Source organism: Hemiscyllium ocellatum, chromosome 10 (genome assembly GCF_020745735.1).
Source record: "Hemiscyllium ocellatum isolate sHemOce1 chromosome 10, sHemOce1.pat.X.cur, whole genome shotgun sequence".
In the NCBI taxonomy this organism is placed as follows: Eukaryota; Metazoa; Chordata; class Chondrichthyes; order Orectolobiformes; family Hemiscylliidae; genus Hemiscyllium; species Hemiscyllium ocellatum.
In genome coordinates this window covers 81032825-81051645 of record NC_083410.1, presented here as the reverse complement: position 1 = coordinate 81051645, position 18821 = coordinate 81032825, and the positions used below count along the sequence as shown (strand labels likewise).

Below are 18821 nucleotides of genomic sequence, written 5' to 3'. Positions count from 1 at the left end.
CAAGTCAACCTGTAGAGAATCCTGGACTAGCACTCCCAGATCCTTTTGTACTTTAGCTTTTGGAATTTTCTCACCATTTAGAAAATAGTCTGCCCCTGTATTCTTTTTTCTGAAGTGCAAAACCTCGCATTTGTTCACATTGAATTTCAGACATTTCTTGGACAACTCTCCTAAACTGTCTAAATCTTGCTCTATTCCTGATGAAGGGCTTTTGCCCAAAACATCAATTTTCCTGCCCCTCGGATGCTGTCTGACCTGCTGTGCTTTTCCAGCACCACTCTAATCTAGACTCTGGTTTCCAACATCTGCAGTCATTGTTTTTACCTAAATCTTTCTACAGCCTTCCCACCTCCTCAGAACTACCTGCCTGCCTAACTTTGTATCATTGTGAACTTCGCCAGAATGCCCCCAGTCCCTTTGTCCAGATCATTTATATATCAAGTGAACAGGTGGGGCCCCAACACTGAACCCTGCAGGACTCCACTTGTCACCAGCTGCCATTCTGAAAAAGAACTTTGTATCCCAACTCTCTGCCTTCTGTCAGACAGCGAATCCTCAATCCATGCCAGTAGCTCATCTTGAACATCACGGGCCCACACCTTACTCAGCAGCCTCCTGTGAGGCACCTTATCAAAGGCCTTTTTGAAGTCTAGGTAGCTAACATCCACTGGGTTTTCCTGGTCTAACCTATTTGTTACCTCTTCGAAGAATTCTAACAGGTTTGTCAGGCACTACCTCTCCTTACTAAATCCATGCTGACTTGTTCTAATCAGACCCTGCACTTCCAAGAATTTAGAAAAGACCTCCTGAACAAGAGATTCTAGAATTTTACATACAACTGAGGTTAGGCTAATCAGCCTATAAATTTTTCATCCTTCCGTCTTGATCCTTTCTTGAACAAGGGGGTTTCAACAGCAATTTTCTAATCATCTGGGATTTGACCTGACTTGTGATTTTTGAAAGATTACAACCAACACCTCTACTATTTCTTCAGCCACCTCCCTCAAAACTTTAGGATGCAGTCCATCGGGGCCAACTACTGCATTCTGAAGAACATGGGAACCCTTTATGTCCTAGCTAATATTAATGCCTCAAATAACAGTACAAGATCTCAATATACAAATTGATTTCTAAACCTCCTATGACATACTTCTACACTACAAAAATAAATAACTGGCTATAAAGCACTTGGAAATCCTGAGGTGGTGAAAGGTTTAAGATATAGACAATGCAAGTCTTCTGATAAGTGACAGTAGAGCAGTATTTTCATCTCCCCATACTTGGAAAGCTTTATTAACACTTTAAGCAGGTGTTCAAATACTAGGTATCATTTGGGAATTGTGAAGAATAATCAAGATTTTTGTCCATTATTCATAACGTAGCCCAAACATAAAGCTTACTATTGTAAATGAAGAGTTTAGCTGTAAGTATTTACTTTGTGTGCTTAATGTTAAGTGCTGTGTTTTTTATAAAAGATTAAACAAACGTAATCTCATTCCTGACAAAGGGCTTATGTCCAAAACATCGATTCTCTTGCTGCTCGGATGCTGCCTGACTGGCTGTGCTTTTTAGCACTATACTCTTCGAATCTGATCTTCAACATCTGCAGTCCTCACCTTCTAGAAGGAATAGGAGCAGTCATGCCCTCACGCCAACTTCTGCTGCTTCAATGACCTTCCCTCCATCATAAACGTCAGAAGTAGGTATGCTTGCTGATGATCACACAATGACCAACACTACTTCTAACTGCTCGGACACTGAAGCAGTTCATACCCAAATACAGCAAGGCCTGGACAATATCTAGGTTTGGGTTGTCAAACATTTGTGCTGCACAAGTGCCAATCAATGGCCATCTCCAACAGGGAATCTAACCATTACATCTTGATATCCAATAGTATTACCATCACTGACAGCTCACCAGCACATTCCAGCAAGGGTAACTGGAAAAATGGGAAATAAGTGCTGGCCCAGCATTCTAATGAGTGCAGTTTTTAAAAAGTGGTAATCTCTTAACAGCATTTCATACAGTACAGGGGTGACACTTAAAAACAATGTTGGAAATATTCAGGCCTGCCAGCATCTGTCGAAATACAGAATTACTGTTTTGCTAGAATGTTTCATATTTCCAGCACTTGTGAAACCTTTGCACTGAAGTGATACCTCCTTCGCAGCAGTTGCAAACTATAGCAGCAGTCCAAATGACATGCCTATTATATTAAAACAGCAAAATTAACAATAGTCATGTCATTATTTCTATGACTCATGTAGAGACCTCAAGAAGAGGTTTTCCGAATGCCAAATCTATTGAAAAAGAAAAAAAATTGACTCAGGTGGAGAATCTGTAAGATGACTAATTCCAACTGAACTTAATTTTACATTTCCACATCATAGCGCTTTTGAAAGTAAAAGGATTATAAGATGATGCACAGCCCACAAAGTCCATCTCCTGTGGAAGCAATTTTGACTTAACAATGCTCAAACTGGATTGCCACAAACGTTGGTCACAATCGGGGAGATTTGAGGTTGCATGGATAAGCAGTGTTTGAATTGTTAGAGACGGAAACAGGATAAAATGGAGAGACAGTCAACAATTTCCCATTTCAGTGTAAAGATCAAATTCTAAGTGCTTTGAGTTGATTTGTTGGTTTTCATCCCAGGGGATTAAACTCATGGCATTTTTAATAATTCAGAACTCTGTCAGAGTTGCTACATTCAGGAATCTTCACAATTGATAGAATGACATGAAAACATAACCTCTAGTTGAAAACATTGCCAACCTCAAAACTTTATATCTTCCGAGTAAGTGATTATTCCTCAATTAGCAGACTATAAATTAACACTCTCTCTCAAGTTAAGGAACAGTGACACAAACTTCAGAATTTTAATAGCTACTCAGACTGAAAGCAGCAGCAACTCGTCCTTTAATAGTTTATTCCAGACAAACTTGTACAGAAAGTGAAAGCAATTAGCCATGCCCAAGAAAAAGAGGAGTTGAGGCTACATAAGGAAAACTGTTTTGACACCTGCTTGATAGCGGGCTGCCTTAAGGACAAATGACTGACCTGGAAAATTTGAGTTAATTGCAGGACAGGCTTGGTCTTCAAATGGACAGTAAAAGGATAAACGTGAGAAAGGAACAGAAGCATTACTTCTGATAAAGCAAGCTGCAGACTCAAGGACCCCAGAAGATTAACCAATTTTAGGTGAAAAAATCTAAAAGATAATCAATAATGCCACACCAAAGACCTGAAGGACAAGAAAATTCTATTCCAGGATTCCTCCGGAGCAGAACTTCGAAGAACACTGCAAAAGGATCAAATCTCAAAACTGAGACAAATTACTGCTGGCTGGAATTGTAGCTAAGTTCCACCATTAAATCTGATAAGAGCCAAGTTGAATTGAGAGGCTTAACTTGCTTACTTGAGGAATCTTATTTTGCTTCTACATGCAATTAAAAAGTTAAGTCATTGTTTCAGTACTTGATTGTCTAAGAAATTTCCTAATGGGTAGCCAAATTAAAGTTAGCTTGTGATGATTTATCCACAACAGCACATTTACAGTGACACCTGAAGAAGGGTACAATGAAAGTGTTAGGAATCAGAAAAGAAAATTCTGATTATGGCAAAGTCACCAGCCTGTTCTGGTAGTAAGGTATCAAATCCCAATTACTTGTGAGAAACCAAACATTTGTTTGGACCCTCTGGAATAGCTGAATTTAAATGGGTAATATTGGACTAGCTGCCTTACTAAACCACTTGGTGTGAACATATAATGTGTAATAAAAAGCCCCTGTTGCACAATTTCAAGTTGAAAAAAGGCATAACGTTTCAGATCATTTTCCAACAAGACTGACACTATACATACCTCAATCACTTTCCCACTTGCTATTGAAAGTTCACTTTTTTTTAAAAAAACTGCCCTGGTGGTGAGCTGGCAGTGGTTGGAGATGGTGACGTTTTCAGAATGTAGAATATTAAAATGTCAGTGGGAAATGCTCTGAATCCTTGCACATTTAAGACCTGCAAATTCTATTCAATAGAAGAATGTGATATTGTAATTACCTTTCAGTTTTTCTGCTTTCAGTTAAACTGTTAGATGGCTGTCACCTGGAGGCACTTTGCATTCCACAAAGCTCTTTCAATTGAATTTGTCAGGATTCCCTTGTGATTTAACTTAAGATTTTACCATAGACTAATTCAGTGAGGTTGTCCTACAAGAGAAACTCCGTACTCATTTCAACCCAATGCTGAAACCACTGCTTAAAAAAAAAGCACAGCAGTATTGGAACGATCTTCCTTCTACATAGCACCTTTGAGCCATTCCTCTTAATACATATAAATGTATGATGCAGATTGAGAGACTGGGCCATTTGAGACTCCTCGGCCATTTAACAACATTCCAGCAGATCTACTTGTGTTCTGAAATCATATCCATCTCTCAAAACGTTCAATTCTCTTGACTAACAAATCTGTGCATTAAAATTATTCAATGAACTCACCTCCAACATCCTCTGGGACAAGAGTTCTAATGTCCCACAATCTCTTGGAAATTATGTTTCCTCTCGTGTGCGACCAAAGGGAAATTTGTTTTTCAAAGTCCACCTCATCCAGACCATTCAAGATCACACTAACTTCAACTCAATCATCCCCAGTCTTCTAAACTTCGATGACAACAAGATCATCCTTTTTTTCCCTCATAAGACAACCGACTCAAACAGAAGAACTCTAGCAGTGAAAGTGATAAGGACTGTATATCCCTAGTACCACTTACTTCCCTGGTTTTAAAGGAGTCATAAAGAGAGAAAAGTGGTCAGAGATAGAAGACAGCACTGAGGTGGATGTTCCAGTACTACAGACTGACCTGCAGCCAGAGAATATTGAAATTGTTCTAAAGAAAAAAGGAGTCACCCAAAAGAAGGGACCAATGACGGTATGGAAAAGCCTAGACAGTTCAAGGGAATATATATGCTTCTTCTTTGAGATGGGGTGCAAATTCTGAATGCGATTGCTACCAAAAGAGAAGGACATCTCCTCCATGAGGCAGTCAGGGGTGCTCTTGGAGAGTATGAGCAGGAGCTGCAAGCTGGCTGGCTAGCAATAAAACATTGGTTACAGGGTATAGCCCACATAAGACCAATTGGACAAAAAACAAAATTCACAGCTTGCATCAAAAACCCACAGAAGTCTCAGAATGAGAAAAAGTTTAGGACAAGCTGGAAAGAATATGCTGAAGTCCCAAATGTACAGGACGACTGGGATTTAAGGCTGCGACTATGGCCAACTGAAGTCTGCTTTTGTCACCAGATTTAAACCTGAGCTCATTAAAATGTCAAAGTTGACTAAACTGGACCGTGAGTAGACTTGGACACAATGCCTTTTAGACACAGAAGCAGGATTGATGTGCCTATCCCAGAAATATGAAACCAAACTCCCTCTTGACAAGACAGCGAGGACAGCTATGTAAGAACTGTGAATAAAGAGGTTACTTTAAGAACAGTATTTCAGGATTCTGTTTCCACCTCTGACCTGTGCTACTGCAAGTGCTGAAGGTGGTTATTTTCACCACTCACCAGTTTCGCTCATTATCTGAAAAATCTCTCTCAGCCCTTGTCATTGACCCCTTCACCAAGAGGTCTCTCTAATCCTCTTTCCCCATGGGCCCTACTGTTTTTTCATGTAGTAGATAAAAAACAGGGTAAAAACAATGACTGCAGATGCTAGAAACCAGATTCTGGATTAGCACAGTTCAGGCAGCATCCAAGGAGCAGGAAAATCGACGTTGCGGGCAAAAGCCCCTCATCAGGGGTCCGTTTGGAGGTGGTGGAAATGTCAGTAGATGATTTGGTTTATGCGAAGGTTGGTAGGGTGGATGATTTTTCAAGTGCTCCCTTGCCTTGTTTCACCTGCCCAAGTGCTGCACCTCACACTCATCATGGAATTCAATTCCATTTGCTGCAGATCAGACTATCTGACCAGCCTGACTATATCCTCTTGTACTCCAAGGCTATCCTGTTCACTATTTACTAACCAACAATTACTGTATTAGTTACGAAATTACTGATCGACCCTCCTATGTTCAAGTCAAAACCACTTTATCGAATACAAACAGCAACTCCAACACTGATCCCTGTGGGATCCCAATGGATACAGACAAGGCCAAAACTGAACATAGAATGAGAGAGGTGGTCTCTCAAATGCCCTCAATACTTGTAGCACAGCATTTATGTCTAACTCCTATTATAATAAAGAATAGAATTTCATGAGCCTTCTTAATCATTTGCTGTACCTGTATACTTCTGTTTGGTGACTCACACTAGAATATCTGGATGACAGTGAGAAACTTCAGTCGGAAGCAATTGTGCTAAACTTGAATGAAGGTCATTATGAAGTAATGAGTGCAGAGTTGGCAAGAATGGACTAGGAAAGAAGATTAGCAGAAAAAGGTGACGAACAAACAATGACAAGTTGAAAAAAGTCCATGACTCAACAAAAATTTACCCCAGTGACAAAAAGGAGGATTCTCAGAAAGGGAATAATACAATGGTTGATGAAACAAGTTAAGGATAGTACCAAATTTAAAAGACATAAAACATTGCAAAGATTAGTGAAAGGCAGAGGAATGGTTTAATTTTAACTCAAAAGACGACTAAACAACAAAAAAAGGGTGTAAACAAGCTTCTCAACATCAATAGCTTGTCTAAATATATAAAAAAGGAAGACAGATCAAACTGAACACTGACCATCTGAATGAGGCAGAGTAAATATAATGGGGAACCAGGAAATGCTAGAGGACTTAATTACTTTGCATCGGTCTTCACAATTGAAGATACCCAATTTACTAAATAATCAAAAAGAGTGGGGTGGTAGAAGGAAGTAAATACAATAATAATTTGTCTGTCTTTCCAATGGAAAACAACAGTATAGAGTGTCAAAAGGGTGGAAGACTGAAATATTAGAGCAAGGACAATGTATCTAGCAGCTTCAACTCCAAAACCTCAAGTAAAACTGAAAGCAAGAACTACAACCCAGACTCTGAGCGCTTGACTCCATTCACTCATGCTTTTGGCTACTTCAAAAATAAAACCCCAAACTTTTCTGACATCTCAGCATCATTCTACAACGCCCCTCTTCAAGAGAGAGGAGTTAGAATAATGTTATTTTAAATAGCTCAAATAAACACACCCTATACATCCCCTTTTTTTGTGAACCTTATGCCACCTTTGCATCTGTGTCCGAGAGTCCAGTGGTGATCCTGGGTGCAATACCAGTAGCAGCTACCTCACCCAGTGAGAATGCCAGCAATGCGGAGCTTGCAGATTTTGATTAGCTTGCAGCCCTTGAGGAGCAGGATGCCTGCCTTCTAAAGTTCTTAATCATATGGGAGGCCAATTGGTAGCTGTTAATTGCTCGTCAGGTACTTAGTTGCCCTAGGCCTTTCCCATTAAAAAGCAAAAAGAGGACTTCACTGGGGGCTAAACCCGCATCTCTGAAACCAAGTCTAGCCTGGTTGGAAAAATTAAACTTCAAAACGTCAAAGATCCCCCCCAACTTAAATGAAGCCTCAAAAGATGTCTAAGTGCTCCAGACAAAAGGGATAGTTCTGCTAAGAATTTAATCTCACTGGTTAGTCTGCTTTATTTACAGTTACATCTTCAATCACTTCAGTCAGCTTTGGATAAGAGGTCCACATATTTTCCTGAGTCATGCTGTAGTCAGGTTTAAGCTACACTCCAGAGAAATGAACATAAATGTAGACTAACAGTTTGTACAGTGAGGCACTAAACCAAACCTATGTCTATCTTATAATTTGGGCAAGATAGATCTCATTGCCCTTCAGAATGAGCAGTCAGGAGGAGTCAATAGGGCCCGACTTAATTTTTTAAAAAATCTTTAACCAATAACTGAAGTTGATCTGATAATTTACTTAATTGCTCTTAAATTCAAAAAGCACAGCAATGACCAAACTAATTTGAAAATGTCCTGAAACATATCATTAGATTAGAATTTGATTAGAATCCCTACGGTATGGGAACAGGCGATTTGGCCCAACAAATCCACACCAGCCCTCTGAAGAGTAACACACCCAGACCCATTCCCTAACCTATATTTACCCCTGACTAATGCACCCCAAGACTATGAGTAAAAAGTGAGGTCTGCAGATGCTGGAGATCAGAGCTGAAAATGTGCTTTAACCAGCAACACAGCAGGTCAGGCAGCATCCAAGGAACAGGAAATTCGACATTTCGGGCAAAAGCCCTTCATCAGGAATGAGGAGAGGGTGCCAGGCAGGCTAAGATAAAAAGGTAGGGAGGAGGGACTTGGGGGAGGGGCGATGGAGATGTGATGGGTGGAAGGAGGTCATGGTGAGGGTGGTAGGCCGGAGTGGGGTGGAGGCGGAGAGGTCAGGAAGATGATTGCAGGTTAGGAGGGCGGTGCTGAGTTCAAGGGAATCGACTGAGACAAGGTGGGGGGGAGAAAAAGAGGGGAAAATGAGGAAACTGGAGAAATCTGAGTTCATCCCTTGTGGTTGGAGGGTTCCCAGGCGGAAGATGAGGCGCTCTTCCTCCAACTGTCATGTTGTTATGTTCTGGTGATGGAAGAGTCCAAGGACCTGCATGTCTTCGGTGGAGTGGAAGGGAGAGTTAAAGTGTTGAGCCACAGGGTGGTTGGGTTGGTTGGTCCGGGCGTCCCAGAGGTGTTCCCTGAAGCGTTCTGCAAGTAGGCGGCCCGTCTCCCCAATATAGAGGAGGCCACATCGGGTGCAGCGGATGCAATAGATGATGTGTGTGGAGGTGCAGGTGAATTTGTGGCGGATATGGAAGGATCCCTTGGGGCCTTGGAGAGAAGTAAGGAGGTGGTGTGGGCTCAGGTTTTGCATTTCCTGCGGTTGCAGTGGAAGGTGCCGGGAGTAGAGGTTGGGGGGACACCTCAGGGACGCCCGGACCAACCAACCCAACCACCCCGTGGCTCAACACTTTAACTCTCCCTTCCACTCCACCGAAGACATGCAGGTCCTTGGACTCTTCCATCGCCAGAACATAACAACATGACGGTTGGAGGAAGAGCGCCTCATCTTCTGCCTGGGAACCCTCCAACCACAAGGGGTGAACTCAGATTTCTCCAGTTTCCTCATTTTCCCCTCCCCCCCCCCCCCCCACCTTGTCTCAGTCGATTCCCTTGAACTCAGCACCGCCCTCCTAACCTGCAATCCTCTTCCTGACCTCTCCGCCTCCACCCCACTCCGGCCTATCACCCTCACCTTGACCTCCTTCCACCTATCACATCTCCATCGCCCCTCCCCCAAGTCCCTCCTCCCTACCTTTTATCTTATCAGGAATGAGGAGAGGGTGCCAGGCAGGTTGAAGGGCTCTGGCCCGAAACGTCGAATTTCCTGTTCTTTGGATGCTGCCTGACCTGCTGTGCTTTAACCAGCAACACATTTTCAACCCCAAGACTATGGGCAATTTAGCATTGCCAATTCACTTGACTTGCATATCTTTGGACTGTGGGAGAAAACCAGAGCACCCAGAGGAAGCATGCACAGACACGGGGAAAATGTGCAAAATTCACAGACAGCCAGCTGAGGCCACAATCAAACCCGGGTGACTGGCGCTGAGGCAGCAGTGCTAACCACTGAGCCACCATGCCGCCCAATGTAAATATACCAACAAAAGTATCAGAGAAACTCAGCAGCTCTGGCAGAACCTGTGGAAAACAAAGTTAACACTTCAATTTCAAAATAGCTCTTCAGAACTCAACGAAATGTTTTCTCCCCCTTGGCAAAATGTCATGATAAAAAAGTGTTAACTGATTTTCTCTCTGCTGACGCAGCTGATCCGAATATTTGTCACATTGTAATTGCATTGAACACATCCACCATCAATACTTTGAATTCAAGTGGGATTCTGTGTTGAGAAGCTAAACAGAACTATTGAGAAGCTACTCATAACAATGCAGATTCTTTCACTCAAATTCATAGTGGGTAACTATTTACCTTAATTCAATACTACGAAAGCCTTTGCAACATTTATACATGGTAATGATGATGTGTTGTTGAAGGAACACACAAAGAGCTAGCGAAAAATAAGGTTGCAAGTCTCCAAATGAGAATTTAGACCAAGGCAAGTCAGTAAGAACAGAACACAGATAGTTGGTGGTAAATTTGATTCCAAGTACTAAGAGTAAAAGCTCTTTTTCAGAAACACTGGGTAGTGTAATGAAACTCCTTACCCATGGAATGTGTGAATTCCGTATATTACAAATGAAAAAGATAAGGCACTACTTTAATTCTACAGTTATATAATGGCAGTTATAGAATGGCAAGAAATAAGGCAGGGGTCTACTTTATGAGCAACCATTCAATAAATTCTGTATTTGGTAAAATAAAATACTTTTTATGCAGTTAAAATTTGCATATTTAAAATCTCTAGGTTATTAAATTTTCCACTTTGCACTTCAAAATTCTGTAGTTGGTATTAAGCATCATAAATGCAAGTTTTAACTATGGACATAATTTTAGAAGCTTTCTTCAAAGATATGAAAAATCAATTATTTTCTAGCAAGGAACTTATTTCAAAATTGGACAACACAGAACCCAAAATGTTAAACTTTAAAAATAAGATGGAGGTGGCAGGCGAAAGGAGCAGTCACATTAATATATTCAGATGAAATCACTTCTAATGCTAGTGATGCAGTTTTAACCTTCATGTAATGTAAAACTATTCAGCAGTTCTAAATTACTGTGTATTATCAATTCACTGACCGGCGTTTGGCTGTGATCACAATAGAACAAGATGGCAGTTGACCGTTCATAAATTTTATGGCAAATGTCTCCTCTGGTGTAGTTTATCATTATCAATCCATCTTCATAGGTTAAATGCTGGGTAAAGCGTCCTTTTAAGAAAATTAAAATAGCACATTGTGAGATTAAACATGAACTTCCAATTACATTTAGGAGAGCAACTGGCCACCATTTGTAGCAAAAATAGATATTGCCAAAGTAACTTGGCAGAAGTGTCAATGGACCTGAAATATTAACTGCTTTCTCTACACAGATACTGGAGATCAGTTTCTCTAGCAATTTCTGTACTTGTTTCAGATCGTCAGCATCAACAGTTACATTTTTTAAAAACGTGAGCCACTATTTAACTAAGTCAAATTTGTATCATCTGCAGTCTAATTAAATATCTGCAGTCAAAGAAAATTGCAACAGTTTTCACAAGGAGAACCATTAAGGACTGGATAGTTCAGGGAGTATGGCACAAACTGCAGTCTAAATTCTTGCTCTTTTCTGCAAACAGGGGAATGTTTGTATCATCTTTTTAGCCTAACCAGGAAGGGGGCATTGCTGGATCTGTTGTTTCAAGTGAATGGGCCAGGAACAGGCAGGTGGAACTAGTTTTGTTTGGAATTATGTTCAGCATGGGCTGTTTGGACCGAAGGGCCTGTGTTTCCATGCTGTGAATCAACTGTTGGTAAAAGTACACACGATATATGGACCGTAATATCATAGGGCTTCGGTTGGCTATGAAAAGACATGCGGCAGCAATTTTTGAGAACACTTGTAACTCAGGTTGAGGTCTTGTATGTAAGTTCGCTCGCTGAGCTGGAAGGTTCCTTTTCAGACATGTCATCACTATGCAAGGTATCAGTGAACCTCCAGTGAAACACTGGTGTTTTGTCCCTTTTTCTATTTGTGTGCCTTGGTTTTTTTTAGGTGGGTGATATAATTTCCGGTTCTTTTTCTCAGAAGATGGTAGATGGGGTTCAATCGATGTGTTTATTGAACAAGTTCTGGTTAGAATGCCATGCTTCTAGGAATTCCCGTGCAGATCTCTATTTAGTCTGTCCTAGGATGTCCCAGTTGAAATGGTGCCTTCCTTGTCTGTAAGTAAGGATACTCGTGATAGCAGGTCATGCCTTTTTGTGGCCAGCTGACATTCATGTACCCTAGTGACTAGCTTTCTGCCTGTTTGTCCAATGTAGTGTTTGTTACGGTCCTCGCTTAGCATTTTGTAAACATTTGTTTTGCTTGTAGTTTGGAGAGGATCTTTTCTGTTTATTAGCTATTTCAGTGTGTCGGTAGGTTTGTGGACTGCCATGATGTCAAGAGGTCTGAGTATTCCTAGGTCAGAAATTCCTAGAAGCAAGGTATTCTAACCAGAACTCTATCAATAAACATCAATTTGGACCCCATCTACCATCCTCAGAAAAAGAACTGAAAATGATATCACCACCCTAAACAAAATGAAGACACAAATAGAAAGTAGGATAAAACACCAATGCTTCAGCAGAAGATCACTGATTTTACCTAGTATGGTGACAAAACATCTGAAAACAAACCTTCAATCCAGGCACTTAGGACAATTTAGAGTAAAAACAATTTGGACCAATAATGGAATAATGGGCTGCCATTTAAAAAAGATATATTTCAAATACAGTCAAAGCATATTTCCACAGCCCATAAAAGATGAGACAAGCAAACCCAAACCTCCCTGGTTGAAGAAACAATAAAATGAAACTGAAAACAAAAATGTCAGGTGGATACCATATTAAGAACTAATTGAACACAGTTCATAAGTGAAAACATCTGCAGCAGAAGAGTGGCAGTTAAATAAGTCTAAATCTAAAAGTTTGAGTTTGATTTATTGCTGTCACATGTACAGAGATACAGCATAGTGTTTTGTGCTTTACAGGCAGATTGTACCAAAATAAATAGCAAAATAATGGCAATATTAGAAATGGGAGTGGTTAGGGATTTTAAAAAAGTTTACACAAAAGGGGTGGACCATGGCTAAGGGATTGAATAAGTACTTGGCATCTATCTTTACCCAAAATGTGGTGATTAAAGTTATAGTGAGGCCATATAAGACACAAGTCAGGAGTAAGTGAGGACTGCAGATGTTGGAGATCAGAGCTGAGAATGTGTTGCTGAAAAAGTGCAGCAGGTCAGGCAGCATCCAAGGAACAGGAGATTCGACGTTTCGGGCATAAACCCTTCTTCGTTCCTGAAGGGCTTATGCCCGAAACAGCGAATCTCCTGTTTCTTGGATGCTGCCTGACCTGCTGCGCTTTTCCAGCAACACATTCTCAGCACAAGTCAGGAATGTCAGGGGTGAAGTGAAAGAATACTCTCTACTTGCCAGAACTACCTCAACAACACTCAAAGCTCAACACCATTCAGAACAGAGCAGCCCACCTGACAGTGCTTCCACATCATGAGGTGGTAGTTGAGATGAGTGTTTGTATCAGATACGTCAATAATTAAAAAAATCAAGACTGGATGGGACATTTGAGGAATTTAAGGGAAGAACGAAATTTGAGGAAACACCGACCATAATCTTCAAATCTTCTTTCAATTGAGGGGTCATAACAGGGGATTGGTGAACAGATAACAAAAATTTATACCAATAATAAATCCAGTGCAAAATCAACAAGCAACTGGGCAAATGTAGGTTTAAAGAAAGCCTGTACTGATTTGTGCAAGTTTTTAATTCAGAGTTTCTTGCTTAATCAAGGACTGGAGGGCAATATAGTGGATTAGGCACAGATAGATTTCCAAAAAGGCATTTTATTTTATTGAGTTGAAAAGCCCAGTTATACTGACTGGACTGTAAGGTTTTACTCAATAGAATAAAAAGTGACAATAGCAACAGAGAGAATTAGTTGAGTGACAGGAAACAGTCCCCTGCTTTGCTTAATATTAAAGATATGACTGAGACTTGAATGTGTAAGGGTACAATTTCAAAACTGCAGTTAACAAAGTAGCTAAAGCATATGGGATCCTGGGCTTTATAAATAAGCAGGTAGATTTCAAAAGTAAAGGTGGTACAATAAACCTGTCTAAGCAGTGATTAAACCTAAACTGGATTATTATGACTAGACAACCGTTTGGAAAGTACACTAAGGCATTAGAGACAGTCCAGAAACAAGAGAATGACATTAGTCATCCCTAAAGCCAGTTATACGGTTAGTTGGTCTAATGCGATTTGGCAGAGTACACAAAGAAATACATCTTTTGGCAAAATGACTGAAAAACGAAGGATATCAATTTATGACGATTGGCACTAGAAGCAATTGTGACACGAGGAAAAGCTTTTTAAAAAGTCACAGCAAGTGGTTTGGCTCCAAAATAGCACTTTATGACAGCGTGATGGAGGCAGATTAAATAACACCATTTAAAAGGAATTAGATAAATTAATGGAAGGAAAAGATTTGTGGGGCTAAGTAGTGTGGGACCAGGTGGATTTCTTGAATTACCATCTTCTGTGCTGTAAACACCAAAATTCTAAATTTGCTTTTCATCTACAGAACTGTTAAAGAAACCAAAAGAAAATATTCCTGAACCTGGTAAGGTGCAAGCTTCATGCTAATCCAAATGTGTCAAGGACTTTTATACAACAGTGCTTGCTATTAGAGTATATCAGAACGTACTGATAATTCAAACATTGAGCAGCAGCTATGAGAGAAACTGTTGAGCAGATAACCTTGCATTAGAATGCACGTTACTTAAGTCATCAAATGCCGGATATATATATAATCCCAGATTACTGACCTTTAGAATACGCTGTTAGAGCATGAAGCGGATATAGCTTCTTGCTTAGCACCCTTCGTAGCAGTGCAGCTAAAACTGCTGTCTGAACCCTAACTCATACTGTTCGATTCACAATTCACTGCTATATACACTAAACCATAATGGTCTCTAGATCCAATACTTATTTTGGAATTCACATTCTTCCTTAACCTTGAGATCTCTGCAATCTTTACTCTGGCACGTGCCCCAGTTACAATTATTATCCTTCTACCATTAATGGCCATACTTTCAGCTTTCCCAGTTCCTAGTTTCAGATTCCCTTGAATAAGTCCAATTTTTCTCACTCTCCAAGATGATGCCCTTCAAAGTTAACCTCTTTGGCCAAGTTTTTGGGGTTTCCTGCCCTTCACATATTTTACATGCAATGCAAAATATTATTTTAGAATTCTGAGGAGTCCTGGGATATTTCATTATTAGAATCACTGCGTAAACACAAGTTGTGTTGATAGACAAGTTCCAAGTGAAGGCATTTAAAACAATGATTTTATGGTCATCACCAAGACCTGGAATTCACATTTGATTGCTTTCAGAGGACAGAGAAATTATCTTTATTTCACTTGCACAAGTTGGTAGAGGGCTTGCTTCTCTTCCTGGTGGAAAAATAGAATTAAATTTGCCCAGTTGAAAACCAGCTGAATGTAATAGACCAAATGTACAAGTCTTTCTCTCTTTGCCAATGTTTCTTGTGTGTATTTAAAAGGCAACAGAGATATGTAGGGGAAAATGAACAGCAACTACCTAAATTGTTGTAATCCAACTAATCTCCTTAGACTTTCAAAGTAAATGTCCTTGTTTATTCTAATCTGTAGTTACATTCAACTCATGAATTATGCTTTATGCTAACTCTAAAAATTCTGCACTTATTTCAGTTTACTGACTTTGGGCTTCCATGACCGTATATGAATGCAAATCTGAATTCAGATAATAGGGTGAACACCATAATGATCAGTTGTGATTCTCCACATTGATAAAATTTGATCTTGAGTGCTCAATTAATTCACAGCTTCAACCAAAATGCTCTCAAAACCTCAACATTTAGATTTTTGGCATTGTCCTTTTAAAAGATGAAATGAGGGATAATTGCCAGCATGCAATTTTCATTATTAGGCAATTTTCAAGATTCCTCTAAACAATTGCTGCTTTGGTTTGGAGTCCTGTATGACTTTCCTCTTCTGCTGTGAAACTGGTATGGAGACATTTCAGGACCATTGCAACTTCTTAAAAATCCACAAAAAAAAACACACTGGCTTATTCCAAGTACTCTCTGTTTAAACCAAGTTATGCTGCCACCTGTTTTCTCTCAAGGAAGGAAACAACTACTATACTGACTAAAACATGGCATCGAAGCATGGGATGAGTGAGGGAGGCAGAGGCACTAGTTGTAGGGGCTCACTAGCCAAAACCAGGGGCCTGGAGTTAGGGTCAAGAGGCCCTCTACAGCCACTGGCTCTCCATCCAACCTGGGCTGGACATGCCTTACTGAGTTCAAAGTTTGAGAAGATTATTTGTAGCTCGGGTGCTCGTTGTTGTGTTTCTGTTCGCCGAGCTGGGAATTTGTGTTGCAGACATTTCGTCCCCTGTCTAGGTGACAGCTTGAGCAAATCCCAGCATGAACACAACCAATGTAGTGTACAAAATCCCATGCAAGGACTGCACAAAACCCAATCTAGGTGACATCCTCCAGTGCTTGTGAGCCTCCTGTGAAGCACTTCTGTGATCCTTCCTCCGGCATTTATAGTGGTTTGTCTCTGCCGCTTCCGGTTGTCAGTTCCAGTTGTCCGTTGCAGTGGCCGGTGTATTGGGTCCAGGTCGATGTGCTTATTGATTGAATCTGTGGATGAGTGCCATGCCTCTAGGAATTCCCTGGCTGTTCTCGGTTTGACTTGTCCTATAATAGTGTTGGCCCAGTCGAACTCATGTTGCCTGTCATCTGCGTGTGTGGCTACTAAGGATAGCTGGCCTTGTCGTTTTGTGTCTAGTTGGTGTTTATGGATGCGGATCGTTAGCTGTCTTCCTGTTTGTCCTATGTAGTGTTTTGTGCAGACCTTGCATGGGATTTTGTACACTACATTTGTTTTGCTCATGCTGGGTATCTGGTCCTTCGTTCTGGTGAGTCATCGTCTGAGAGTGGCTGCTGGTTTGTGCGCTGTTGAGTGCTAGTGGTCGCAGTAGTCTGGCTGTCAGTACGGAAATGCTCTTGATGTATGGTAGTGTAGGTAGTCTTTTGGGTTGTGGCATGTCCTCGTTCCATTGTATTTCCCTTGGGCATCTGTTGATGAAATTGCGGGGGTATCCGTTTTTGGCGAATATATTGTATAGGTGTTCTTCTTCCACTTTTTGCAGTTCTGGTGTACTGCAAGTGTGTTGTGGCCCTTTTGAACAGTGTCTTTATGCAACTTCTTGTGTGTTGGGGTGGTTGCTTTTGTAGTTCAGGACTTGGTCTGTGTGTGGCTTTCCTGTATACCTTTGTGGTGAATTCTCCGTTAGGTGCTCTCTGTACCACATCTAAGAATGGGAGTTAGTTGTCCTTTTCTTCCTCTGTAGTGAATCGGATTCCTGCGAGTGTGGCATTGATGATCCGGTGTGTGTTTTTTATTTGTATTTTTAATGATTACAAATGTATCATCCACATATCTGACCCAGAGTTTGGGTTGAATTTGCAGTAAGACTGTTTGTTCTAATCTTCGCATTACCGCTTCTGCTATGAGTCCAGAGATGGGTGAGCCCATGGGTGTGCTGTTGATTTGTTCATATATTTGGTTGAATGTGAAGTGTGTAGTGAGGCACAGGTCCAGTAGTTTGAGCATGTCGTCTTTGTTGATAGGTTCACCATCCTGTTGTCGGTTCTGTATGTCCAGCAGGCTGGCTATTGTTTCTCTGGCTAGGGTTTTGTCGATAGAGGTGAACAGTGCCGTTACATCAAATGAGACCATAGTTTCTTCCTTGTCTATGTGTATATTTCTGATGATGTCCAAGAATTCCTCTGTGTTGACTGTATAGTGTGTCTGGATCCGCTGAGCAGGTATTTCAGTTTCTGTTGTAGTTCTTTAGCCAGTTTGTGCGATGGTGTCCCTGGTAGTGATACAATTGGTCTGAGTGGAATGTCTGGTTTGTGCACTTTAGGTAGTCCATAAGAATCTGGGAGTGGTGTTGCTTTCAGGTTTCATCCTTTGTAGGTCAAACCTGGTTATCTGTCCATTTTTTTGTAGGTTCCTCTGTTGTTTATCCTATTGGTGAGCTGTGGGGTGGGGTCAAACTCCCTCTTTTGGTCGGTGTTGGTATCTGCAAGTAGTTGTTGTGCTTTTTGTATGTCCTCTGCTTTGTCTAGGATGACCGTCATTCTGCCTTTGTCTGCTGGTAGTATGATTACGTTGTTATCGTTTTAGTGATTTTAGTGCTTCCCTCACCTTGGTGAGGAGGTTGTGTGTTTGTCTTTTCCTTGTTATCAGAGGTACGACACTTTGTTGTGTCTCTTCTGTCAGTCCATTGTTCGAGTGTCCATTCTCGTGTTGTTAGGAAGTCTGCTATCTTGACGTCCCTGTGGTGTAGTCGAGTCCCTTGGCCAGTATTGTTCTTTCCGTGTCAGTGAGCTGTCTGTGGGAGGGGTTTCTAACCCAGATGTGTGTTGTGGTATCTTCTCTTGTGTTAGTTTGGCCATTTTTTCTTTTAGTGCCTTTTTTTGCAGTGTGGGGTTCTGGTCTGTTCTATGGTGACAGCCTGTTCTATGGTCCGGGTCCAATCCTGATTGGTGGTTTTTGAAATTAACAATTTTCAGCACGCACTTTGTCTGTATTTGGAGTCTGTTGTGTGCATCTGTAATCATTACCTGGATCATCCTGAATCCGTTCTGTCTGGCTGTTTTCCTGGCTTGTGGGTTGTTGACTGGTGGTTTGAATCTGACACATGGTGGAAAGATTCAATTCTTTCGGCATTCGTGCAGGAACCGGAATTGTTCGTATGTGGCGCTTAGCACAGGATTCCCATTGCCTGGCTTGTCTTCGCATCTCTCGCCCGTAGGTGTTCAAAGTTTGAGAGAAAATTTGTAGCTTGGGTGCTCTTTGTTGTGGTTCTATTCACTAAGCTGGGAGTGTGTGTTGCAGACATTTCATCCCCTGTCTAGATGACAGCATGAGCAAATCCCAGCATGAACACAACCAATGTAGTGTACAAAATCCCACGCAAGGACTGCGCAAAACACTACGTAGGGCAAACAGGAAGACAGCTAATGA

At 41.0% G+C, this 18821-nt stretch overlaps 1 protein-coding gene across 3 annotated transcripts in view; it reads right to left on the bottom strand.

The window, feature by feature from the left end:
- Window positions 1-18821, bottom strand: part of igf2r (insulin-like growth factor 2 receptor) — a 226884-nt gene that overhangs the window by 71204 nt on the left and 136859 nt on the right. For all 3 annotated transcript variants that reach the window (XM_060831661.1, XM_060831659.1, XM_060831660.1), the window contains exon 28: window positions 10762-10892. In XM_060831661.1, the coding sequence (XP_060687644.1) occupies window positions 10762-10892 (131 nt within the window). The remainder of the gene's footprint in view (window positions 1-10761; window positions 10893-18821) is intronic.